General features: G+C 47.1%; 1 protein-coding gene across 1 annotated transcript in view; it reads right to left on the bottom strand.

Annotated features, from left to right (window-relative positions):
- LOC121283943 (collagen alpha-6(IV) chain-like) overlaps window positions 1-26,683 on the bottom strand; it is a 254,424-nt gene that overhangs the window by 123,581 nt on the left and 104,160 nt on the right. The window contains exons 9-20 of the mRNA XM_041198738.1: window positions 25,306-25,368; window positions 25,131-25,166; window positions 16,784-16,825; window positions 14,130-14,216; window positions 12,906-12,959; window positions 12,641-12,703; window positions 12,503-12,547; window positions 8,729-8,782; window positions 4,688-4,751; window positions 3,322-3,432; window positions 578-733; window positions 404-475 (exon numbers count right to left, since the gene is read on the bottom strand). Coding sequence (XP_041054672.1) covers window positions 404-475; window positions 578-733; window positions 3,322-3,432; window positions 4,688-4,751; window positions 8,729-8,782; window positions 12,503-12,547; window positions 12,641-12,703; window positions 12,906-12,959; window positions 14,130-14,216; window positions 16,784-16,825; window positions 25,131-25,166; window positions 25,306-25,368 — 847 coding nt within the window. The remainder of the gene's footprint in view (window positions 1-403; window positions 476-577; window positions 734-3,321; window positions 3,433-4,687; window positions 4,752-8,728; window positions 8,783-12,502; window positions 12,548-12,640; window positions 12,704-12,905; window positions 12,960-14,129; window positions 14,217-16,783; window positions 16,826-25,130; window positions 25,167-25,305; window positions 25,369-26,683) is intronic.

Genomic DNA, 26,683 nt, shown 5'->3' with positions numbered 1-26,683 from the left:
CTTACCCACAGCGCAGTCCCAGCCAGCAGCACAGTCCTTACCCACAGCGCAGTCCTTTCCCACAGCGCAGTCCCAGGCAGCAGCACAGTCCTTACCCACAGCACAGTCCTTACCTGCAGCACAGTCCTTACCCACAGCACAGTCCTTACCCACAGTCAGTCCTTACCCACAGCGCAGTCCTTACACACAGCACAGTCCTTACCCACAGTCAGTCCTTACCCACAGCGCAGTCCCAGCCAGCAGCACAGTCCTTACCTGCAGCACAGTCCTTACATGCAAAGCAGTCCTGACCCTGTGTCTGTCCTGACCCTGTGTCTGTCCTGACCCCGTGTCCTGACCCCATGTCCTGACCCCATGTCCTGACCCCATGTCCTGACCCCAGTGTATTTAACACTCCCCTTACCTTTATCTCCTGTTTTCCCCCTCGGTCCAGGATATCCTTTCTGTCCTCGCTGTCCTGGATCTCCAAATAACTCTGTGGGGGTAAATCCAGAAAAGAGATTTACATTTGTAAGATGAAGGGTTGTAGCTTTTGTTTTAAACACTCAACACCGTGGTAACCGGGATGATAACCGACCTGTTGAACCTGCCGGCCCTGGAGGTCCAGGTGAGCCTGGTGGTCCTCGTATTCCTGGAAATCCTGGGAATCCAGTTTGGAGAGCCGGAAAGCCCAGATCACCTTTATATCCTTTGGGTCCTGTCACCCCTGGTAAACCCTGTGTTCCTGGGAAGCCTGTGAACAGCAATACACGATCATGAATAGTTAGATGTTTGTTGTTTCTCACTCTTGAATTCCATTGTTTACCCCCATTTCCCCATCCTTCTGGCCTCCTGAATAATGTTGACTTCTTGTTAATTGCTCCTCACTACCCACACTTGCCATTTTTTATACCTGAATGTGTGAGTGATTATGTGTGTGCATGTGATTGTGAGTGAGTGTGTGAGTGTTCAAATGAATGCAAGTATGCATGTGATTGTGTGAGTGTGCAAGTGTGCGAGTGAGTGCGTGAGTGTACAAGTGAGTGTGCATGTGATTGTGTGTGTGTGTTCAAATGAATGCAAGTATGCATGTGATTGTGAGTGTGCAAGTGTGCGAGTGAGTGCGTGAGTGTACAAGTGAGTGCATGAGTGTGCGCATGATTGCGTGAGTGAGTGAGTGTGCGCATGTGCATTTGATTGTACAAGTGAGTGTGCATGTGCTTATGTGTGTGCCTATAATTGTGAGTGTGCCTGTAAGTGTGCGAATGTTCAAGTGAGTGTCTGGGTTCAAGTGAGTGCATCAGTGTGCAAGTGAGCATGCGAGTATGCGAGTGAGTGCGTGAGTGTACAAGTGAGTGTGCATGTGATTGTGTGAGTGTGTGTGATTATGTGAATGTGTGATTTATAAATGTGTGTGTGGTTGTACCAGTGAGTGTGTGTATGATCGTGTGTGAATGTGCAATTGTGTGCGCGTGTTATTGTGTGTGTGAGTGATTGTGAATGTGCGAGTGATCGCATGAGTATGTGTGATTGTATGAGTGCGAGTGATTGTGTGAGTGTGCACATGATTGTGTGTGTGAGTGTGTATGTGATTGTGTGAGTGTGCGAGTGGTTGTGTGGAGTGAACATAAGTCACAGTGTGCAACAAGTGTGTACTGATATTGCACTTGTTGCTATGGAGCCATTTACAACACAGTAGGAGGCCCATTGAGTCCATGCTGGCTCCCCAGAAACCTCAGGATCCTGTATGCTTTGTTAACCCACTGTCTCAATATGTCCTGCTACCTTCAAGGATTGATGCACAAGCTCCCAGGTCTCTGTATCCATGCACTCTTTAGAACTGTGGATCAATATTGCCTCTCCTTATCCCTTCTTCCAAAATACATCACTTCTAACTTCTCGGTATTAAATTCCATCTACCACTTGCCTGCCCATTTGGCTAACCTTTCTATGTCCTGTTGCAGGCGATTTATATTATCCTCACTCTGCCTCTCCTCCAAGTTTGTTATCATTGGCAAATTTTGAAATTTTACTCTGTTTTTCAAGTCATATATGAAAAGTGGTGTTTGTAGCACTGGCCCTTAGGAAGCATTCCCATCTATCACCCTCCAGTCTGAAAAATAACCATTTACCACAGCTCACTGCTTTCTGCCCTTAAGCCAATTTTTAAAATCTAATTTGATCCTGACCCTGCTATCCCATTAACCTCAAACTTGTTCTCCAGCCTTTCATGTGGCACTGTGTCAAACGCTTTCATAAAATCCATATAGACAACATCCACCACATTCCCTTCATTAACCTTCTCTGTTACTTCATCAAAAAATTCAATGAGATTAGTCAGACATGATCTGCCTTTCACAAATCCATGTTGGTTATCCTTCATTAACTCAAACCTCTCCAAGTGCCTGTTGATTTTTTCCTTGATTATCATTTCTCAAAACTTAGCCTGAAACCTTGTCTTTTATAAAGTTCAAAAACATTATTTAGCTTCTCCCACTCCACTTTTAATATATTTGCCTTCGTGGAAAGTTTAATTTTGAATCAAATGAAAAACCCCCAGGTCACCTGTAGAAAATGTACAAATATTCCGCTGTTAGCACCTGTGTCTGTGAGAGGGACAAAGTCAGGGTGTTCCTGTGAAACTCAACACAAGCTGGAGGAACAGCCCCTCATCTTCCCATTAGGCACTTTACAGCCTTCCAGTCCTAACACTGAGTTCAACAACTTCAGACCATAAACGCTGTCCCCAATTTTGATTCTGTTTCTTTTTGCCATGTGCCAATCTGAATCTTGTTTTTTGTGTTTTTGCTTTTGGTACAGCTGTTCATTATTCTGCTATTCACACGCACTCTGGACAAATGTTTTGTTTCTTTTTTCTTTATTCACTCACGGGATGTGGGTGTTGTTGGCTAGCTCAACATTTATTGCCCATCCCTAACTGCCCCTTGAGAAGGTGGTGGTGAGCTGCCTTCTTGAACCGCTGCAGTCCATGTGGTGTAGGTACACCCACAGTGCTGTTCTTTACCACGACCATTACCACTCATTTTGCCTTTTGTTCCATGACATCTTTATCATTTAATCTCTCCTGCCCTCTAACCTATCCCAGATCTTCCATTTTGTTCTTCCTTCACCTCCCCACAAACCCATCACATTTCTACTTGCCTTCAGTTCAGAAGAAGTGTCAGATCCAACCCAAAACCTTAAACTGATTAACAGAGGGTCTTTTTCACATTAACGGAGGGGCTTTTTCACATTAATGGAGGGGCTTTTTCACATTAACGGAGGGGCTTTTTCACCTTTGCACACTTGGGACAGTTGATAGTTAGGCATCTCTGAACGTACCTGGGAAGAATGCTGTGTCACCAGGAGGACCAGGACCACCCCGAGTGCCATGAGGCCCCACATCCCCTCGAGGTCCACGCTCTCCTTCTAGGCCTTCCCGTCCCTTTGGACCTTAAGATAGGAAGGAAAATCTGCAGTTACTAAGAAAGGTCATGGATAGAATATCCCCTTCAGCCCAGTAAAACACTCGACACCAGGACCACCCCATCCCCCCACCTTGATTCTCATTATACTGGAATTGGAAATCAGGTGAACTGTCTCATTCAATCCGGATCACTGCACAGGCGGTGAGGGTGAAATGTAGCCGCTTCTGTTTGCTGTGGACCTTTGTCATGTGGTTACCTAGGATCAACACTCTGACTTCTTACAGTACCAGTATTTTCCGATATCTACAGCACCAAACACCCATGGTGGACCCTCACCAGTGATAACATGCGGGACCCTCGTTACCAGGCACACAGTCTGTCTGGGGTCCCTGCCCTAGTAACTGACCTGGGACAGGATGTTCTGTTGGCTTTAAAAAGGCCGTTTCTGATTGGCAGCCCAGACTCTGTTCTTCATTTGGGCTGGGCAGATTTTTCCAGTTCATTGTTCGTATGAACCATCACTGGATGGAGAGAATGTAAGGAGTGTCCTTCCCCCTAAGCTGTTTGATTGAGGATATACACGGTTTAAAAAGGTGTAGAGAACTGCAAACATTATTATTTTGATTGATTTTGGTGACAATATGAAGTGTTACAATCTCATAAAGTCTGCTGTGTTAGCTCCGGTTTAAATTACTATTTAATAAACCTGATTGATAGATGTTAGCCTGAGGTCTATGTGCTTCCCGTGTGATGTGTCCTTTGAAGGTACCAGGATCACAGACCACACCACGCACTAATTACAGCTTCTTACCCCCCAACCACCCAAATGGGGTTCTGAGTTCACCCCAGACAGAAGATCAAAGTTCACTTCATTGGGAGTAAAGGTTTCCTCACTACAGAAACAGTGTTTTGCAATGGGCATGTTTGTAAGTGAGGTCAGGAAGCCATTCTTCCCCACACAAAGGAGAGTGGAAGTTTGGAACTTGCTCCCCCTGGGGGCACCGGGAGCTAATTGGACCATCCAAGACGGATAGGTTTTTGTTGGGTAAGGGGATTGAGGGGTATGGAGCTAAGGAGGGTAAACGGGGCTATGATCCACTCAGATCAGCCATGATCTAATAGAATGGTAGAACAGTATCGAGGGACTGAATAGCCTCCTCTTTGCCAATGTATAAGCCAAGGCTGATTTGCTGTTGCTCAGTTTGTGCTGCTTCTGAGAAACAGATCTCACCCTCTGGTAATGTGTGGCTTCCTTCTTTACCTGAGGAAAGTAGACGCACCTTTGGGGATTGATCCGCTATAAGCGATGGTCTGGCCAGGGAGGCCCTGGTCACCTCGGTCACCCTGTGGGAAGAGGACAAGACACCAGGAAGATTGTTAGAATTTCATATTTCAATCCATCTTGTTCAACACTGTCATCACAGGAGAACCAAGAATATTAGGAGAATGGGGTTAATATCCCTCTTCACACCCAGACAGGAGATTGTTGAAGTGAATCGCTCTTTCATTGGAGAACACGCCTGCCTTCACTCAATTGGAACTAGTGGAATGAGAAATGTCTGATTCAGTTAATCTCCTCTGGCAGATCTTTTCCCTGGTGATGTATGTGGCCAGTTACTCTGAGGTGTCATCTCCTGCTCCAGTTAGCTCAACAAAATCTATCAAACCCTCTGTTCACAATGGGGCTTAGAAATGGCATGAGCGATGATAGCAGTGGTTGAAGAGCAAGGCTGATGGGCTGAATGGCCTGTTTCCAATCTGCACTGTCTCTGATCATACAATTCCCGACTCACATTGAGCTGTGATTTTAGTGTAGAGGAAGGAGAGCATGCATGTTAACTCTCACCCTCCACTCTGCATCGCACAAGGCAAGGATTGGAATCGCAGATAAAAGCAAGATCCTGCGGATGCTGGAAATTTGAAATAAAAACTGAAAATGCTGGAAATCTGGAATCTCCAGCTCTGAAAAAGAGTCAGACGGACTCGAAACGTTAACTCTCTTTCTCTCTCCACTGATGCTGCCAGACCTGCTGAGTTTTTCCAGCATTATCTGTTGTTATTCATGGGAATTGAAGGCAGGGTAGGTGGAGCCAGGCCTAAACTGGGCGTTTAGCAATGGCTGCCTGACCCAGCTGTGAGAACGCGGTCACCAGATGTGTGGCAATCTTCATTCTCAAGGGTTCAGGTGAAGAACATGGATGAGTGTTCAGACAATTAGGAAATTAAAATACAAAATTTTGAACCAAACAGTTATTAAGCTAAGCAAATGAACCAACCCAAGAGTTTAACTGATACTAACTTCAGGGGTCTCACTTACTGGGAAGGAAAGATGAAATATGGCTGAAATGTGCTTTGGAACAGCTTCTGTTAAAGCACAACAACATTTAAAAAGGAAAACCAGAGTGAGTCTGGGATTAGAAATAATTAAACACAAGCTCAGCGTCTGTGGGTCAATGTCCAAATTCCTGCTGTTCCATGTTTAAGCCTGCCATTTTTAAAAATTCATTCATGGGATGTGGGCTTCGCTGGCTGGACCAGCATTTATTGCCCATCCCTAGTTGCCCTTGAGGAGGTGGTGGTGAGCTGCCTTCTTGAACCGCTGCAGTCCGTGTGGTGTAGGTACACCCACAGTGCTGTTAGGGAGGGAGTTCCAGGATTTGACCCAGCGACAGTGAAGGAACGGCCGATATATTTCCAAGTCAGGATGGTGAGTGACTTGGAGGGGAACTTCCAGGTGCTGGTGTTCCCATCTGTCTGCTGCCCTTGTCCTTGTAGATGGTAGTGATTGTGGGTTTGGAAGATGCTGTCTAAGGAGCCTTGGTGAGTTCCTGTAGTGCATTTTGTAGATGGTACACACTGCTGCCAATGTGCATCGGTGGTGAAGGGAGTGAATGTTTGTGGATACGGTGCCAATCAAGTTGGCTGCTTTGTCCTGGATGTTGAGCTTCTTGAGTGTTGTGGGAGCTACAATCATCCAGGCAAGTGGGGAGTATTCCATCACACTCCTGACTTGTGCCTTGTAGATGGTGGACAGGCTTTGGGGAGTCAGGAGGTGAGTTACTCGCTGCAGGATTCCCAGCCTCTTACCTGCTCTTGTAGCCACAGTATTTATATGGCTAGTCCAGTTCAGTTTCTGGTCAATGGTAACCCCCAGGATGTTGATAGCAGGGGATTCAGTGATGATAATATCATTGAACATCAAGGGGTGATGGTTAGATTCTCTCTTGTTGAAGATGGTCATTGCCTGACACTTGTGTGGCATGAATGTTACTTGCCACTTGTCAGCCCCAAGCCTGGATATTGTCCAGGTCTTGCTGCACTTGGACATGGATTGCTTCAGTATCTGAGGAGTCGGGAATGGTGCTGAACATTGTACAATCATCAGTGAACATCCCCACTTCTGACCTTATGTTGGAAGGAAGGTCATCGATGAAGCAGCTGAGGTTGTTTGGGCCGAGGACCCTACCCTGAGGAACTCCTGCAGTGATGTCCTGGAGCTCAGGTGACTGACCACCAACAACCACAACCATCTTCAATTCATGTAGAATTGTGGACTGAAGCCACGAAACAAGGGGATGGGGGTTGGGGGACGGGCATCGGGGGAATCCGTTTACATTGTGTCTGCTTCTTGGGATTAAAATGGGCGGAAAGTTTTCCAATTCCTGACCCCAGGGTCCCATGCCCGATCTGTGCCCGTAGCATCGCTGCCACCCTGATGGTCCTCGCTGTTTCTAGGTCTCCCTGTTGGCTGCCTGTTCGACATGGGGTCCAATGTAAATTTGTAAACATGAGACCTGCGATTATCTCAGAAACCTGCTGCAAAAATGTTAAAAACGAGGCGGTGTGTGCGCGCCATGTAAACTCTGACTAGATTATCCACCAGTGCCGACTGGGGGATGGTCACTATGTGCCCCCACCTAACTGTTATTATCACAGTGCGGCTCGTGGGCCTATTCCTCCAAATCCTCCAACTTCCTTCGGAGACAGGGATCATTTCCCTGCGAACTTTGGACACTCCAAACCAGACTGAGTCCAGCTCAATCCCAGTGACTACAGAGAGTGTCAGGTAGGGATAGTGAGGGAGAGGTAGAGAGCGACCGAGGCAGAGGGGGGAAAGAGAGGTGGCGGAAAAGAGAGGGGGAAAAGAGAGGGGGGGTGGCGAGGAAGGGAGGAGAAGGAATAGAGAGTGAAAAAAGAAATCAAGGAATGGGGCAGGACATTCCCAGCCCTGGCACTGTGGACTGGGAGAAGGCAGGGGAATGTGTGACGAGGGAACTAGAAGGATGTCACATCCGGACAGCATTCCCTTTGCAGGGAAAATTTCCCAGTGGAGGGACTGGATGCAAATTGGTTGCCCATTGTGAGGAGGTGAGCTGCCAATTGGGCCACTGGCATTTCTCAGTGATGGAGTGAACCCCATGCCCCCCGCCCCCCTCACTCTCTGCTACATTAGGAGGCCAATATGGGGACAGTCTCCCCCACTGACACTCTGGGAGGGGCTCTGCAGCCAGAGACACCTTAGCCCATTGAAGGGGCTGCATCGATGGGGAGAACCAGCTCCCATGCCCCATCCGAGCACTGCCCCCAGAGGGAGGTGGGAGGGGCGGGGAATGGCAGAGGTGTCCTTCTGCTCCTTGGGTCCTTCTGCCTTTGGCCAAACCCCATATGTTTGAATTATACCGACCACCTCCAGGGGCACTAACAGTTTGAGGTCCATTCATTGATCTGCATCAGCAGCGTCCACCCTCCCGATGGGGCTGATGAGGCTTCGGAGCGGTCAGCCCCTCTGAATGGGCCGGCTGAATCGACATCCTGTCACTCGCAGACGGTGAACTCGGGGGTGGCCAATCAAGAGGCCAGTATGACTCCCGGCAAGTGTGGGTTCAGGAACCCCATTTGGCGCCGACATTGGGGGCTCGAAACTAGAGAGGAAACCTTGCCATTCAAAAGAGAGTCCATCAAGGGAATGAGGACAGACTGGCGTGTGAATCTTGGCAATGATTCTGTCACAGATAGCACAGAAAGAGAGAGAAAAGATTTGCATTTATATAGCGCCTTTCAGGGCCTCAGGATGTCCCAAGATATTTCACAGCCAAATACGTAGTCACTGTCAGAGTGCAGGAAACTTGGCAGTCAATTTGCACACAGGAAGATCCCACAAAACAGCAATTGAGATATATGACCAGGTAATGTGATTGGCTGATGTTGGCTGACGGATGACCCTTCACCCAGGACAAGAAGTTTGAAATAAATAACGAGCGTAAGTTGACATTATTCCCAATTCCATTTAATGATCAGCAATGGAAATTCATGCAAATTACCTTTGTTCCTGGTAGGCCGTCGATCCCTGGGAGACCCCGGATACCTGTGGGACCCTGGAAATGACAAAAACAGTCACGTGACATCAGGGATGTGTCGAGTGCAGTGGAAGAGGCTGATTCCCCAAGGGTAAAAAATCACAGCCCATTTCAAATACACTTGTCTTGATTGTTGACTTATCCTCTATCCTTGGAGAGTTTCCATGTGCTCCCTGTAAACCCTTTCCCAGAAACGGAATTGGAGGTGGGACACCCTGATCCCGGTGTTGTAGACCGGGAGAGAGGCCATGGCTCCTTGATCCACATATTCCCGCTGCTGAGCTCTAACTGGCTATCGGAGTGGGAGTGCAGGGGTGTACGCTGAGTGAGCAGAGGGTTATTATAACCCACAAAGTTCGCTTGTCGGCCTTGAGACCTGAGCCCTCAAAGACCATCTGACACCTTCTTTCCGTATCCCCCTGGCGATTGGAGTCCTCCGCTCAGACAGCTCACGAAACAGCTGCCGGGGCAAGGGCAGGGGGAACCTGGTCCAGTCTCCCCATCAAAGGGTGAAGCATCCCTGAGGTTTTAGCAGAAGCCTTAGCCTTATGTTATTGAGCTGCCCATCCACTGACCCCACCTCCCCCTCACCCCCACCCACCCCACAAACTCCAACAGGGTCACCATGGTGACTACCACTGGGCAGAAGTCTTGCTTAACACTCCAAAACCAACCTTCTCCAAAATAGCATCAGAAACTGGGCAGTAAGAGGATTGGAATGATGGTAAAATGATTAAACAATGAGAGAGGAGCACTGCCGGGGTCAGTGGGATCTTTCCCGTCTCTGGTCTTTAGATGTTCTGGGCAGAGTTTTTGGGTTAGCACACTGCCCGCTCCTGACCTGATCAGCCACCAGATGGCACAGGGTGACATCGGGCAAGCATCCTGACGCCATTCCACGCTCGCACCATATTCCGGTCATTGGGCACGTGCAAGAGTTGGAAGATCGCCCGCCGACAATTAAGAGGCCAATAAAGGTCATTAAAGTTGTCATTGTCTCCGATTTCTCGTGGTCTGCCCAACCTTACGGCTGGCGGGCGGGCGAATCGGCCAGACCGACTTCGCATTTTTCATGAAACCTCATCCAAGGGTGGGATAAGGTCTACATTATTAAATTTTCAAAACTCAAAATGTATGGACAGAGTTTATATCCTGTATATGTTCAGGTGACTGATTGTGATGCAGGGACAATTTTTTTCCGGATTTTGAAAACTTTATTTACTGGTTTTAAAGTCTTCAGATCCCTGCCCTGCAGCTCTCTGCCCTCAGGGAGCTGTCATTCAGAGCTCACCCACGCTTAACACCGACGCCTGCCCTTCTCCCATCCCCACCCCAGCAGCCCGTGCTTCACCCTGACTGGCTGTAAATTGGCCAGGCAGCACGTAATCCCGGTCGGGGGCTGATCCCGGTTGGCCGTCCATTTCCCAGCCACTCCCGGGACCACCGATCCCACCTACCCACTGAGTTGAAAATCCTGCCCTCTGTTTTTTTCAATCCCTGACAGTGACTCTCAGTTCCTGCTCATCTCCAGCACCTCTTCATTGACTCTGACATCTAGGTAAAGTTCTGTTAGTCTGTCCATCAGAAAACCTTTCTGACAATTACTCCAGCTTCAGGATCTGCCCTGTTCCTCCACAGCCAACGATATTCTGTCTTTGAGGCAATGCTGGGCAATGCCATGAAGAGATAGTTAGAATGAATAGGGTGTTGGGATACAATCAGGACAACAGGTTTTGAACAAAGCACACTATTCTAAACTTGCTCAAGACCTTGGTCAGATCTCCCTTGGAAAAGAGTGACCAGTTGGTATTCCTCACCTGTTGACTGATAGTGAAGCTTTGGAAAGGGTGTGGAGGAGGAATACGAGACTAATTCCCAGTGTAAACCATCTTGGTTATCAACATAGACGTAAAGAGTTGGAACTCTACATTATGGAGAAGCAAAGGCTTAGTGGTGAACTGATCGAGGTTTATAAGACGTTGAAGGGAATAAATTGTGTGCCAGTTGACAGAATCTTCCAATTAAAAAGGGTAGGGAGGACTGGGGGGAGGTTAGGGAGTGTTTCGGTTGGGATTGGGAAGTGTTTCGGTTGGGATTGGGGAGTGTTTCAGTTGGGATTGGGGAGTGTTTCGGTTCGGATTGGGGAGTGTTTCGGTTGGGATTGGGGAGTGTTTCAGTTGGGATTGGGGAGTGTTTCGGTTAGGATTGGGAAGTGTTTCGGTTGGGATTGGGGAGTGTTTCAGTTGGGATTGGGGAGTGTTTCGGTTGGGATTGGGGAGTGTTTCGGTTGGGATTGGGGAGTGTTTCGGTTGGGATTGGGGAGTGTTTCGGTTGGGATTGGGGAGAGTTTCAGCTGGGATTGGGGAGTGTTTCGGTTGGGATTGGGGAGTGTTTCGGTTGGGATTAGGGAGTGTTTTGGTTGGGATTGGGGAGTGTTTTGGTTGGGATTGGGGAGTGTTTCGGTTGGGATTGGGGAGTGTTTCGGTTGGGATTGGGGAGTGTTTCGGTTGAGATTGGGGATTGTTTCGGTTGGGGTTGGGGATTGTTTCAGTTGGGATTGGGGAATGTTTCGGCTGGGATTGGGGAGCATTTCATTTGGGATTGGGGAGTGTTTTGGTTGGGATTGGGGAGCATTTCGGTTGGGATTGGGGAGTGTTTTGGTTGGAATTGGGGAGCGTTTTGGTTGGAATGGGGAGTGTTTCGGTTGGGATTGGGGAGTGTTTCGGTTGGGATTGGGGAGAGTTTCAGCTGGGATTGGGGAGTGTTTCGGTTGGGATTGGGGAGTGTTTCGGTTGGGATTAGGGAGTGTTTTGGTTGGGATTGGGGAGTGTTTTGGTTGGGATTGGGGAGTGTTTCGGTTGGGATTGGGGATTGTTTCGGTTGGGGTTGGCAAGTGTCTGGTTGGATTGGGGAGTGTTTCGGTTGGAATTGGGGAGTGTTTCGGCTGGGACTGGGGAGTGTTTCGGTTGGGATTGGGGAGTGTTTCGGTTGGAATTGGGGAGTGTTTTGGTTGGGATTGGGGAGTGTTTCAGTTGGGATTGGGGATTGCTTCGGTTGGGATTGGGGAGAGTTTTGGTTGGGATTGGGGAGTGTTTTGGTTGGGATTAGGGATTGTTTCAGTTGGGATTGGGGAGAGTTTCGGTTGCGACTGGGGAGTGTTAGGATTGGGGAGTGTTTTGGTTGGGATTGGGGAGTGTTTTGGTTGGGATTGGGGAGTGTTTCAATTGGGATTGGGGAGTGTTTCGGTTGGGATTGGGGAGCATTTCATTTGGGACTGGGGAGCGTTTCGGTTGGGATTGGGGAGTGTTTCGGGTGGGATTGGGGAGTATTTTGGTTGGAATGGGGAGTGTTTCGGTTGGGATTAGCGAGTGTTTATCTAACAATTTTGTAGCACATGCTGAATGACCAGGGAGTCTTTCCCAGTCTATCATTGTTCATATGTTTGTAATTTGTGACAGGGATAGAATATTCTAACCAACAACTGAACAAAATAAAATTAAAAGTCACAATCTCCATTCTAAACTATTGCTTTTAAAGGTCATTTACTTTTATTGGTAATATTTTCTTGTGACCTTTCCTGATTGCATGTGCCAGTTTATCTAACTCTGGAAGTTCCCGAGTGTGATAGAGTTCAAGGGATTTCCAGCCCAAGCACTAACAGACACAAAGACTGAGGTGGGGAGGTTACAGTAAACATGTCAGAACACAGTGGCCTTTCTGCGTAGATTTTATACTCACTTTGTCTCCTTCTGAACCTGGGAGTCCATCTGAACCACTCGCACCCTAGAATTACAAGGAAATCATTTTAAGGCTACAAACATACCTAAGAATGGTATAATTTTGGAAAACGTGTTCCTATAGAGGACCACACCATACCCTTGCTCCTGGAAGTCCCATGATTCCTCCTTCTCCTTTCTCTCCCTTTGGACCAGGGGCTCCCTAAACAAAACAGCAATCACAAATAGAGTTATTCCCTGGCATTCAGGGGATGGTCTGAATGAAGCCTAATCTTTGTACCCGTCTTTGCAAATTTGGAAAGCAGAGCTAGTATTGAAAGTGCCTCCGATCTGGAGCCCACACGTTCACGCTTTAACAATCTGAATATCTGAACTGAACTCAGACCCTGCTTACTGAAACTCACCAGTTCCCCAGGCTGGCCCAATTCTCCCTCAAATCCTTGATCTCCTCTATCGCCCTGAGTGAGGAATGAAAGAAAATGACAGGATTAACACTAAATGTGCACTGATAAACATATAACAATCACCATTTACCCATAAACAGGTTTATCTTTCAAGGTATATTCCATGACAAGGAGTCAGGCCTAGCTGCAGTGGGGTGAGTGGATGGGAATAATTGGACCTGATGTTCAAATATCATTCAGCTTCCATTTTAAAGTCACCCATTCTATCCTTATTTTCATTTTTCCATTATAGATTCTTATGTCAACATTTATAATGAATTTTGCCCAATGTAAATTTGTCACACTGTATTTGCACTTTCTTGCCACTGGTAGTGCTGCAGCACCTCCACTGGCAGGACTGTGTTATTACAGCATGATGTATTTTATACAGGACAAGCTTCATTATAGATGTTGACATAGAATTTATAATGCAAAAATATAATAGAAAATACATGTAACAGTGACAAGTCAATGTTCCCATTTGGGAGTTGGCTCGGAGGGAGAGAGCTGTTAGCAACATACCCCTTGTTTCAACTGGCCTTCATGTTGAGGGATAAATATTGGCCAGGGGATATCCTCCCTGCTTTTTCAATACTACCATGGAATCTTTCATTTAGAGGGCAGGTGGGCCATAGCTTAACATCTCATTTGAAAAACGGCACCTTCAACAGTGCAGCACTCCCTCAGTCCGGACCCTCTGACAGTGCAGCACTCCCTCAGTATGGAGCCTTTGACAGTGCAGCACTCCCTCAGTACTGACCATCTGACAGTGCAGCAATCCCTCAGTATGGAGCCTTTGACAGTGCAGCACTCCCTCAGTATGGAGCCTTTGACAGTGCAGCACTCCCTCAGTATGGAGCCTTTGACAGTGCAGCGCTCTCTCAGTATGGAGCCTTTGACAGTGCAGTGCTCCCTCAGTATGGAGCCTTTGACAGAGCAGCGCTCCCTCAGTACCGAGACTCCATGCTACACTGAAGTTTGAGATTTTGGACTCTGAAGTGGAAGCCATGTCCTTTAGATTCCAAGCTGAGAGTGATTTCTGCACAGACACTATAAGGTTTTCTCCTACCTGAGCCACAATCTATGGTAGTAGTTTGCTTGTCATTGGTCGAGGTGACTGTCCTGTTCTTGAACGGCTGCTAATGGTTTGATATGTGAGCTATTCACACCCAGTCATGGTTTTACCTTTTCTCCTGTCTTATCGCCCGGTCCAGAAACCTGGCTGGTGTCATCTAAAGAACTTCCCGTTGGGCCTGGCAAACCTGGTTCACCCTGCGGACCAACAAATCAAACAGTTAACAAGAGCTGAAGGCAGAAAGCTGGGTTTGATTCAGACAGCATTCAAGGAGCATTGGCATGGGGCGCCACAGGTATCCGGAACTAATAAACTGCTGATTCATCTGAAATAGCTTCACGCGAAAGACATAATCATCTCAGATCCTTTGTCCCTTTATTGACAATATCATTATTAATGTCAAAAATCATTCGTCTTCCAAATCAATGTGTTGGTGAAAGAGAGCAAGAGACAGAAGCTGCACAAAATGGATCCACTGAATGACCTTCTCCGATGACCTTACAAACATACAAACATATGGGGCAAGATTTTGCGCGCCTGACCCTATTAGATGTAAAATAGGACATTGGGCGAGCGTCCTGACAGCATTGTGCACTCGCGCAATATTTTAGTTGGCGGGTGCGCGTGAGAGTTGGCAGTGTGCCCACCGACAATTAAGGGGCTTTTTCAGGTCATTAATCAATTAATTTAAAGCTATTTTTTGCTGCCCGTCCAACCTTACGGTTGGCAGGTGGACAAATCGGCCTTTGGGTTTTTTAGGAAACCTCATCCATGGCTGGATGACCATGTGAGTGAGTCCTATGTGGGGGCATCTCTTTCAGATGTTCAAAAGCTTTATTTTGGATTTTAAAAGTCTTCACCTCCCCAAGGCCGCTCCCTGCCTTCAGGGAGTTTTCAGTACGCGCTCCCCTGTGCATGCACAGACTTTAGCGCCCATGCTCCTCCTGCCTCCCCCCACGCCAGCAGCGTGCCATTTCCCAGCCTCTCCTGGGCCCAACCACCCAAAAATCCTGCCCATGAAGATATGAATTAGGGGCAGGAGTAGGCCATTCAGCCCCTCGAGCCTGCTCCGCTATTTGATAAGACCATGCCTGAACTGATTCTGGTCTCAACTCTACTTCCCCCCCCCACCCCCCCCACCCCAACTATATCCTTTGACCCCCTTGTTCATCAATAATCTGTCTAACTCAGTTTGAATATAGTCAATGGCCCAGCCTCCACTGCTCTCTGGGGAAGGGAATTCCATACACTAATAACCCTCTGAGAGAAGAAATTTCTCCTCATCTCCGTCTTAAATGGGAGAGCCCTCATTTTTCAAGTGCATCTCCTATTCTAGGTTTCCCCACAAGGGGAAACATCCTCTAAACATCTGCCTTGTCAAGCCCCCTCAAGATTTTATATGTTTCAATAAGATCTCCTAAACTCCAATGGGTATTGGCCCAACCTGCTCAACCTTTCCTCATAAACCCATCATCACAGGAATCAGTCAAGTGAACCTTCTCTGAACTGTCCCTAATACATTTATATCCTTTCTTAGCAAGGAGGCCAAAACTGCACACAATACTCCAGATGTGGTCTCACCCAGACCCTGCACAGCTGCAGCAGCATTTTGCTACTTTTATATTCCGTTACATTTGCAATAAAAACCAACATTCCATTTCCCTTCCTAATCACTTGCTGTACCTGCATACTAACTTTTCTTGATTCATGTACCAGGATACCCAGATCCCTCTGTACCTCAGAGTTCTGCAATCTCTCTCTATTTAAATAAGATGCTGCTTTTCTAGTCTTCTTGCCAAAGTGGACAAGTTCATATTTTGCCATGTTGTACTCCAAATGTCAATTTTTTGGCCACTCATTTAACCTGTCCATGTCCCTTTTCAGATTCTTTAAATCCTCTTCATATTTTACTGTCCTGTACCCTATTTATTTTTGTGTTATCAGTCAATTTAGCAACATACGTTTGGTCTTTATATACAAATTCACGCTCTGCAATCTCCTCCCACTCACTGCCTCCACCTGAGTGGCCAACTCTTTAGCTCTTGCCTCCAGTACAGTCCTCCCTCTCCTTTACTCTACTGTAGGCTCTGCATACTCTCTAACACCCCTCCTCCTCCTTCACTACATGCCTCCACTCCCTCACTATCTCCCTCTTTCTCCCTTGTTACCTCCCTCATCCTCCCCACTACCTCACTCCTCCACCCTCCCCTCCCCCTCACTGTCATCCATCCCCTCACTACCTCCCTCCCTCTACTTCACAGCCTCCTTCCTGCTCCATTGCTACCTCTTTATCCCTCCCTTGCTACCTCCCACCCCCTTCCTCAATATCTCCCCTTCCTTCCCTTGCTACCTCCTTTCCCCTCCCTCGTTATCTCCCTCCCCACTTTTGGCCTCCTCAGAAACAATCTCTTTGATCTCGCCATCAACCCCTTCCTTATCCACTGTTCAAAATCTAACTATTCTCATCCCAGTGAAGCCTTTGCGATTTTCAATTATGTAAGAAGATGCAACAGGCGTGTGACTAGTTGCCTTTCTCTGATTGAATCTTGCTTACGGTTTTCCAATGACCTACTCTCGGCACAAAAGTTTTGAACAAAGTACCCTGCTATCACATTGTAGGGAGAAACCACATGGATTGAATGAGATTCGAGGAGCTCCATGTACAAACTCTGGATCCGTTCTGCAAAGTTCGAGACTATTAAATGGAGCAAACAAAGCTGGACGGCAATGACAAACTCTTTGTAGAATGAACACATTTACCAACCTTGTCTCCAGGTCGCCCCTGGTAGCTGATTCCATCATTACCCTGTAAATAAAACAGCATAGTGTTAAAGTTTACCAGCAAAACCTGCATTGCTATAGCACCTATCACCATCTCAGGACATCCCAAAGCGCTTTGTAGCCAATTCAATGTCATTTTTGAAAGGGAGTCACTATAGTGATGTGGGAAACACAGCAACAAATGCGTGCATAGTGAGATCCCACAGACAGAATTTCAGCTATGTTGGTTGAGGGTTAAGCTTTAACCAGGGCACCAGGAAGAAAAGTGCCCTGGCATCTTTTACATCCACCAGAGAAAGCTAATGCAGCTTCATTGGAAAGGCAGCATCACTAACAGTGCAGCACTCCCTCAGTACTGACCCTCCAACAATGCAGCACTCCCTCAGTACTGACCCTCTGACAGTGCAGCACTCCCTCAGTACTGACCCTCCAACAGTGCAGCACTCCCTCAGTACTGACCCTCCAACAATGCAGCACTCCATCAGTACTGACCTTCCAACAATGCAGCACTCCCTCAGTACTGACCCTCCAACAGTGCAGCACTCCCTCAGCACTGACCCTCCAACAGTACAGCACTCCCTCAGCACTGACCCTCCAACAGTGCAGCACTCCCTCAGCACTGACCCTCCAACAGTACAGCACTCCCTCAGCACTGACCCTCCAACAGTGCAGCACTCCCTCAGCACTGACCCTCCAACAGTGCAGCACTCCCTCAGCATTGACCCTCCAACAGTGCAGCACTCCCTCAGCACTGACCCTCCAACAGTACAGCACTCCCTCAGCACTGACCCTCCAACAGTGCAGCACCCCCTCAGTACAGCACTGGGAGTGTCGGCGTGGATTATGGGCTGAAGCCTCTGGTGTGGGTCTTGAACCCATGACCTGGTGACTCAAACTTGTGTGTGTTACCCACTGAGACAGAGCAATGAAGCGGTCATTGTGATCAAGGTTGGATTGAATGTGCATAGTGAGGTATGCAAATACACAATGAGCCTCACATGCTGAACAAGCATATCAGAAAGCACTCGGCCTATTTATATCTGAATAGGTGATTTACCTCACTTCTCATGATTGCTTCAAATTCTCGGTTGGAATATTGGGTGGGATTTCCAGCCCCCGTCCACCACCGGGATTGTCCGGTCCTGCTAAAAGGCAACGAACTTCTGGGTGGGCTGCCGAGTTTCCCATGATGCATCCCACCACAGAGAGGCCTGAAAATCCTGGCCATTTTCTCCTATCCTGGGTACCAGATTTTAGTGCAGTACAGTAGGTTTTGGAGACTGACTAAAGGGAGCAGGGATGTGGGGCTTCAATTGATGTGGAGAGAGTGGAGAAGCTGGGATTTTTTTTTATTCATTCACGGGATGTGGGGCTTCGTTGGCTGGGTCAGCATTTATTGCCCATCCCTAATTGCCCCCTTGGGGAGGTGGTGCTGAGCTGCCTTCTTGAACCGCTGCAGTCCATGTGGTGTAGGTACACCCACAGTGTTGTTAGGGAGGGAGTTCCAGGATTTGACCCAGCGACAGTGAAGGAACGGCGATATATTTCCAAGTCAGGATGGTGAGTGACTTGGAGGGGAACTTCCAGGTGCTGGTGTTCCCATGTGTCTGCTGCTCTTGTCCTTCTAGATGGTAGTGATCGTGGGTTTGGACGGTGCTGTCTAAGGAGCCTTGGTGAATTCCTGCAGTGCATCTTGTAGATGGTACACACACTGCTATTACAGTGCGTCGGTGGTGGAGGGAGTGAATGTTTGTGGATGGGGTGCCTATCAAGTGGGCTGCTTTGTCCTGGATGGTGTCAAGCTTCTTGAGTGTTGTGGGAGCTGCACTCATCCAGACAAGTGGGGAGTATTCCATCACACTCCTGACTTGTGCCTTGTAGATGGTGGACAGGCTTTGAGGAGTCAGGAGGTGAGTTACTCACTGCAGGATTCCCAGCCTCTGACCTGCTCTTGTAGCCACAGTATTTATATGGCTGGTCCAGTTCCAGTTCTGGCCAATGGATAGTTATCCTTTGAGGAGAGAAGGTTTAATAGAGGAGTTCAGTGTTTCCAGTGACAGGACAGTCGGTATCCAGAGGACACAGGTTTCAGTTAATTAGTAAACAAATGAGAGAAGGGGTGAAGAGAAGATGCAGGGAAGGGGGATTAAATGGATAGCTCTTTCAAAGAGCCAGCACAGGCATAATGGGCTGAATGGCCTCCTTCTGAGCTTGAAGAGTGACATCATACGACAGCGTTAGAGAGCCGCAGAGAGATCAGAACCAGCACGAGTGTGGGGAAGCTTCAAAGAGTGGTGTCAGCACAAAGGTGAGAGCTGATTGGTGAGTGGTGGGTAAGTGTTTTTCTCCACTCTTTTTCTCTAGTTTTTCTCCAGTTTAAAATAAATTAAGCTAAGGAAAGATAAGGGTTCTAGCTTGTATTTAAAGCATATAAATAATTTAACACTTTTTTTACTGTACTTAGCTTAAAGTAAGGATTTTTTTTCTACTAGAGGCGTGGCAGGGCAGCTCAGTCCCGTGTTATGTGCCGCCTGCAACATGTGGGAAGTCCTAGACACTCCTTGCGCTCTGACCGACCACATGTGCAGGAAGTGCCACCAGCTGCAGCTACCTGAGCTCCGGGTTTCAGAGCTTGAACTGCAGCTGGAGACTCTGAGGTACATCCGCGAGGCTGAGAGTTTCGTGGATAACACATTTTTAGATGTGGTCACCGAACAGTTTACGGAAGTGCAGACAGAGAGGGAATGGGTGACCATCAGTCAGAAGAAAGGTGTCAGGCAGGTAGTCAGGAAATCCCCAGGGTGCATCTCGCTCGAGAACTGTTTTTGTGTTGGAAAACGGTGAGAGTGACGGTTCCTCTGGGGAATGCAGCCACACTCATGGCACTGAGAGTGACTCAGCTGCATGGGGGTGGGGGGAGGAAAAAGAGGGGAAGGGCAATAGTGGTAGGCGACTCGATAATAAGGGGAACAGACAGGCGTTTCTGCTGCTGTAGATGTGACTCCAGGATGGTATGTTGCCTCCCTGGTGCCAGGTCAAGGATGTCACTGAACGGCTGCAGGGCATTCTAAAGGGGGAGGGCAAACAGACAGAGATCGTGGTACATATTGGTACCAGCAACATGGGTAGAAAGAGGGATGAGGTCCTGCAAGCAGAATTTAGGGAGCTAGGAAACAGATTAAAAAACAGGACCTCAAAGGTAGTAATCTCTGGATTACTTCTGGTGCCACGCGCTAGTGAGTATAGAAATAGAAGGTTAATCCAGATGAATGTGTGGCTGGAGAGATAGTTCAGCAGGGAGGGCTTTAGATTTCTGGGACATTGGGACCTTTTCTGGGGGCGGTGGGACCTGTACAAGGCAGACAGGTTGCACCTGAACCAGAATGGGACCAACATCCTTGCAGGGAGGTTTGCTAGTGCTGTTGGAGAGGGTTTAAATTAACTTGGTAGGGGGATGGGACCCTGAGAGGGGGTTCAGCAGGGGGAGATGTACAGCCATAATTAGAAGAGAGAGCAAGTGCGTCTGGAAGGCATAGAAATTATAGGCCAGTTAAGGCACAAGGGAGTTTGGCAAGGTTGGATGGTATTTATTTTAATGCAAGGAGTCTGACAAATAAAGCAGATGAGTTGAGGGCACAAATTAACACATGGAAGTATGATGTCATTGCTGTCACAGATACATGGTTGAGAGAGGGGCAGGATTGGCAGCTCAGTATTCCAGGATATAGGGTCTTCAGGCTAGACAGGGAAGGGGGTAAAAGAAGAGGGGCTATCGCAATATTGATCAAGGAATCAATTACAGCAGTAAGGAGGGATGACATCTTAGAGGGCTCCTAAAATGAAGCCATATGGGTAGAACTGAAAAACAAAAAAGGAGCAATCACATTGCTGGGAGTGTACTGTAGGCCCCCAAACAGTCAGAGAGAAATAGAAGAGCAGATATGTAGGCAAATTTCAGAGAAGTGTAAAATTAATAGGGTAGTAATAGTGGGGGATTTCAACTTCCCCAACATTAACTGGATTAGTTATAGTGTGATAGGCTTAGAGGGAGCGGAATTCTTAAAATGCATCCAGGAGAGCTTTTTAAGCCAGTATGTAGAAGGCCTACAAGAGCGGGGGCAGTCCTGGACTTAATTTTAGGGAATGAAGCTGGGCAAGTGGGAGAGATATCAGTGGGTGAGCATTTTGCAGATAGTGATCATAACTCTGTTAGATTCAAGGCTGTTATGGAAAAGGACAAGGAGGGGCCAGAAATCAGAGTTCTAAACTGGGGGAAGGCCGATTTTAACAAGATCAGATATGATTTGGCCAGAGTGGACTGGGAGCAGCTACTTTTAGGTAAATCTGCGTCAGAGCAGATGGACTTATTCAAGAAGGAAATAGGGAGAGTACAGGGCCAACATATTCCAGTAAAGATAAAGGTTGGGACCAACAAATCCAGGGAACCCTGGATGTCGAGAGATTTACAGGATTGAATAAAGAGAAAAAGGGAGGCTTATGGCAGATACCGAGGACTCAAAACAGCGGAAGCCCTAGAGGAGTATAGAATGTGTAGGGAGGAAATTAAAAAGGAAATTAGGAGAGCAAAAAGGGGGCATGAGAAAACATTGGCAGATAAAATAAAGGGAAATCCAAAGTTATTTTCCAAGTACATTGAGAATAAGAGGATAACTAGGGAGAGAGTAAGGCCCATTAAGGTCCATAGTGGTAATTTGTGTGTGGAGCTGGAAGACGTAAGTAGGGTTCTAAATGAATACTTTGTGTCGGTGTTCACAAGTGAGAGGGATGACGTGGGTATGGAAATCAGGCAGAAGGACTGTGATATAATTAAAGAAATTAGCATAGAAATAAGAGGAGGTTCTAACTGGTCTGGCAAGCTTAAAAGTAGATAAATCTCCAGGCCCGGGTGAAATGTATCCCAAGCTGTTGAGTGAGGCAAGGGAGGAGATAGCAGGGGCACTGGCAATAATTTTCAATGCCTCTCTGGCCACAGGAGAGGTGCCAGAGGACTGAAGGACAGCCAATGTGGTACCGTTATTCAAGAAAGGAAGAAGGGATAAATCAGGGAACTACAGGCCAGTCAGTCTAACCTCAGTGGTAGGGAAACTATTGGAAGTGATTCTGAAGGACAGAATTAATCTACACTTGGAGAAGCAGGGATTAATCAAGGACAGTCAGCATGGTTTTGCTAAGGAGAGGTCATGTCTGACCAATTTGATTGAGTTTTTCGAATAGGTGACCAGGTGTGTAGATGAGGGCAATGCATTTGACGTGGTCTACTTGGACTTCAGCAAGGCTTTTGATAAGGTCCTGCATGGGAGACTGATAACGAAGGCAAGAGTCCATGTGATCCAAAGCAATTTGGAAAATTGGATCCAGAATTGGCTGAGTGGCAGGAAGCAGAGAGTGATGATTGAGGGGTGTTTTTGTGACTAGATGCCTGTGTCCAGAGGGGTTTCACAGGGATCGGTGTTGGGTCCCTTGCTGTTTGTGGTACATTTAAACGATTTAGATTTGAATGTAGGAGGGTTGATCAGTAAGTTTGCGGATGAATGAGAATTGGTGGGGTGGTAAATAGTGAGGAGGATAGCCTTAGATTGCAGGAGGATATAGACGAGCTGGTCAAATGGGCTAATCAGTGACTAATAGAATTTAATCCAGATAATTGTGAGGTGATGCACTTGGGCAGGACAAACAAGGCACGGGAATGCACGATGAATGGTAGGACCCTGGGAAGTACCGAGGATCAGAGGGTCCTTGGTGTGCATGTCCACCGGTCCCTTAAGGTAGTGGGACAGGTAGATAAGTGGTTAAGAAGGCATAAGGGATACTTGACTTTATTAGCCAAGGCATAGAATATAAGAGCAGGGAGGTTATGCTGGAACTGTATAAAACGCTGGTTAGGCCACAGCTGGAGTATTGCGTGCAGTTCTGGAATCTGCATTATAGGAAGGATGTGATTGCACTAGAGAGAGAGAGCAGAGGAGATTTACCAGGATGTTGCCTGGGCTGGAGAGTTTTAGTTATGAGGAGAGATTGGATAGACTGGGGTTATTTTCCCTGGAGCAGAGCAGATTGAGGGGGTGCATGATTGAGGTGTATAAAATTATGAGGGGCATAGATAAGGTAGACAGGAAGGAACTTTTCCTCTTGGTGGAGGGATTAATAACCAGGGGGCATAGATTTAAGGTAAGGGGCAAGAGGTTTAGAGGGGTTGTGATGAAGATTTTTTTCACCCAGAGGGTGGTGGGAATCTGGAGCTCACTGCCTGAAAGGGTAGTAGAGGCAGAAACCCTCATAACATTTAAGAAGTATTTGGATGTGCACTTGCGATGCCATGGTATACAAGGCTATGGGCCTAGTGCTGGAAAATGGGATTAGAATAGTTAGGTACTTGTTTGACTGGTGCTGACTCGATGGGCCAAAGGGCCTTTTTCTGTGCTGTAGACCTCTATGACTCTATGACTCTAAGATTCTAAGATTCTATGAGCCCTTTGGTGTTTCTGATTTTTGTGTCATTCTGGCAAAAGGTGTATGTTTATGGATCATGCAAGAGGATATCACTGTTACATGAAGGAAGGCTTAAAACATTGGGGCTTTTTCATAGGGCCAAGACTTTAATAGGAACTTTTGAATTCAGAAAGCTTGTCGGAGAATTAATAGTGAAAAATTGTTTCCACTGTTTAACGACTCAGTGATGAGAGTCCACAGACTGAGGATTCTCACTGTGAGAATGACGGGGGGGGGAATGAAATATTTTCACACAGGATTATTGGAAAGGGAATGGCTGATCGCAAAGAGATTTTGAGGCAGAGACTAGAACATTGTTTAAAAGGAAAATTAATAAGTATTTGAAAAGCAAGAATATAAAAGTATTTGGGGAGAAGTGTAGGGGGGATTGGGATTGGTGAAATGGCTGCAGTTGGAGAGTTAGCTCCATGGGTGATGGGCTGAATGGTCCCTGAATGGGCTGTAAATTACAAGGCTATCTATAAAGTCTTTAGTAACTCCAAGGGTTAGCAGCCTTCCCTGCTCTGAGGGGGCTGCTGAGTGCTTCCTAATCGGCCTTGTTTGAATTATTCTCAGAACAGCAGGGGAGGGTTTGTGTTTCACAGCCTGGGCTGGAGATTATCAATAAACCACCCTCCTGTTACACAGACTTCTGTACAGTGAATGGAATCACCACCCGCTCAGAGGAACAAAGGCGATTCCAGGTGTTGGAGGACAAGGCACATCTGCCCTTGAACGGGTAACAATAGCAGCTTGTGGTGGGGTTGGGGGGGGGTGGTGGTGGGGGGAAAGAAACACTAACATTTTTAAAATATTCATTCTCGAGATGTGGCTGTTGCTGGCAGAACCATGTTGACAGACCACCCCTGGATGCTGACAGGAGATGGTGTTGAGTTATCACCTTCGCCTGTGGATGTGGATGCAGTGAGAAGGTCACATTTATTACCCCTCACGAGCTGCCCCCTTGAAATGTTGTGATAATATTGGGGTTTGGCTGGGAAATTCTAGGATAGGGAACTAGTAGCCATGAAAGACATGGAACTAACCATAGAATCACACAGCACAGAAGGAGACCACTTGGCCCCTCATGCCTATGCCAGCTCTTTGAAATTATGGGGGGAAGACAGGAAAGTAGAGTTGAGACACAATCAGACCAACCGTGAGCTTATGGAATGGTGGAGCAGGCTCGAGGGGCTGAATGGCCTACTCCTGCTCCTAAGTCCAATGTTCCTATGTTCCTGGAGAGCTATCTAATTAGTCTCACTCCCCCTGCTCTTTCCCCATATCCCTGCAAATCTTCCCTCTTCATGTATTTCTCCAATTCCCCTTTTGAAAGCTCCTACTGAATCTGCTTCCACCGCCCTTTCAGGCAGCGCCTTCCAGATCACAATAACTCGCTGCATGAATAAAATTCTCTTCATCTTCCTCTCTGGTTCCTTTGCCAATTACCTTAGACCTCTGGTTATCGACCATCCTGCCACTGGAAACAGTTTCTCCTTATTTACTCTATCAAACCTCTCCATGGTTTTGAACACCGAGTATTAAATCTTGCTTAACCTTCTCTGCTCTAAGGAGAACAATGCCAGCTTCTCCAGTCTCTCCACGTGAACTCAAGCCTCTCGCCCCTGGGGATATTCTGCTAAAGTCTCCGCACCCGCTCCGGAGCCTTGACATCCTTTTCTAAACTGCAATGCCCGGGGTTATTCTCAATAGCGAGGCTGAACCGGTAATTTATAAAGGTTTGCTCTAACAGATCGGACTGGTCATTTCGTTGCTGTTACTTTCCCGAGTCACCTGTCCAGTGGCGGCTGAATTCCTACCTTTGGCCCTGGAGCTCCTGGAGGTCCTGACCGACCCTGTGGGAGAAAATTTCGACCACGTGAGAATTGGAACAGCAAATTAAAACAAGCAACAACTGCAAAATATAACCAATGAAATCCCACGGGAAGGTCTGACATTCCCAGATGGGATGATTCCCAATGCCCTGATACATACTGTTGGGCCTATTATTCCTGGAGGACCCCTGGAGCCCATCCGTCCAGGGATGCCGGGTACACCCTGAAAAAGAAAGAAAGACTTGCATTTATATAGTGCCTTTCACAGCCTAAAGACATTCTGAAGTGCTTTGTAACATAGGGGGTAACATATTAGCATGAATGGAGGATTGTTTAGCTACCAGGAAGCAGAGAGTAGGGATAAATGGGTCTTTTTCAGATTGGCAAGATGTAACTAGCGGAAGTCAACTATATGTAATTTGTATCAATGATTTGAAAAGGTGCCAAGTGTACGGTAGCTAAATTTGTTGGTGACACCAAGATAGGTAGGAAAGTAAGTTGTCAAGAGGAGGTAGAGAGTCTGAAAAGGGATATAGACAGGTTAAATGAATGGGCAAACATTTGGCATTTGGGGTACAAAGTGGGGAAATGTGAACTTGTGCACTTTGGAAGGAAGAATAGGAATGCAGCAAATTACTTAAATGGAGAGCGATTTTGGTGGTACAGAGGGATCTGGATGTCTTGGTACATGAATCACAAAAAGTTAGTATGCAGGTACAGCAAGTAATTAGGAAGGGAAATGGAATGTTGGCATTTATTGTAGGACTATAAAAGTAGGGACTTTCTGCTACATCTGGAGTACTGTGTACAGTTTTGGTCTCCTTATTTAAGAAAGAATATAATAGCATTAGAAACAGTCCAGAGAAGGTTCATTCTGTAGTAAAAGAGTGTTCGGCATAGCGAGGGTTAATGCAGTACTGTGGAAATAGTACCACACACAGTGTGATGTAGAGAGTCCCATGATAGCGGACTGAGTTGAGCTGTAATCTAGCAGAAACCAGCATGGAGATGGTACCCAGTCAGGGCAACATTCTGGAGATGTATATAGTTATCAGTTGTTAATAAGCACTTACAATGTTCAAACATTCAAGCCTCCAGATCTCTCAGTGAGACATAGAACAACCCTTACGGCATGCTTAACATTCCTGGGATGCAGAGGGGCTAATCTTATGAGGAAAGGTTAGACAGGCTGGGCCTGTGTCCACTGGAGAATGAGAGATGATATAGGATTCTAAGGGGATTTGACAGGGTAGATGCTGAAAGGATGATCCCCCTTTGTGTGGGAATCTAGAACTAGGGGACACAGTTTAAAAATTTGGGGGGGTCTTAGTTAAGATTGAGATGAAGAGAAATGCTTTCTCTCAGAGGGTCATTAGTGTTTGGAATTCCCTTCCCCAGAGAGCAGTAGAGGCCGGGCCATTGAATATATTCAAGGCTGAGTTAGACAGATTTTTGTTTGACAAGGAGGTCAATGGTTATGTGAAAGTGGAATAAGCCCACAATCAGATCAGCCATGATCTTACTTAATGGCAGAGCAG

This window comes from Carcharodon carcharias, chromosome 11, assembly GCF_017639515.1.
Source record: "Carcharodon carcharias isolate sCarCar2 chromosome 11, sCarCar2.pri, whole genome shotgun sequence".
NCBI lineage: Eukaryota > Metazoa > Chordata > Chondrichthyes > Lamniformes > Lamnidae > Carcharodon > Carcharodon carcharias.
The sequence above is the reverse complement of the archived record's forward strand: the minus strand, read 5'-3'. Positions and strand labels throughout refer to the sequence as shown.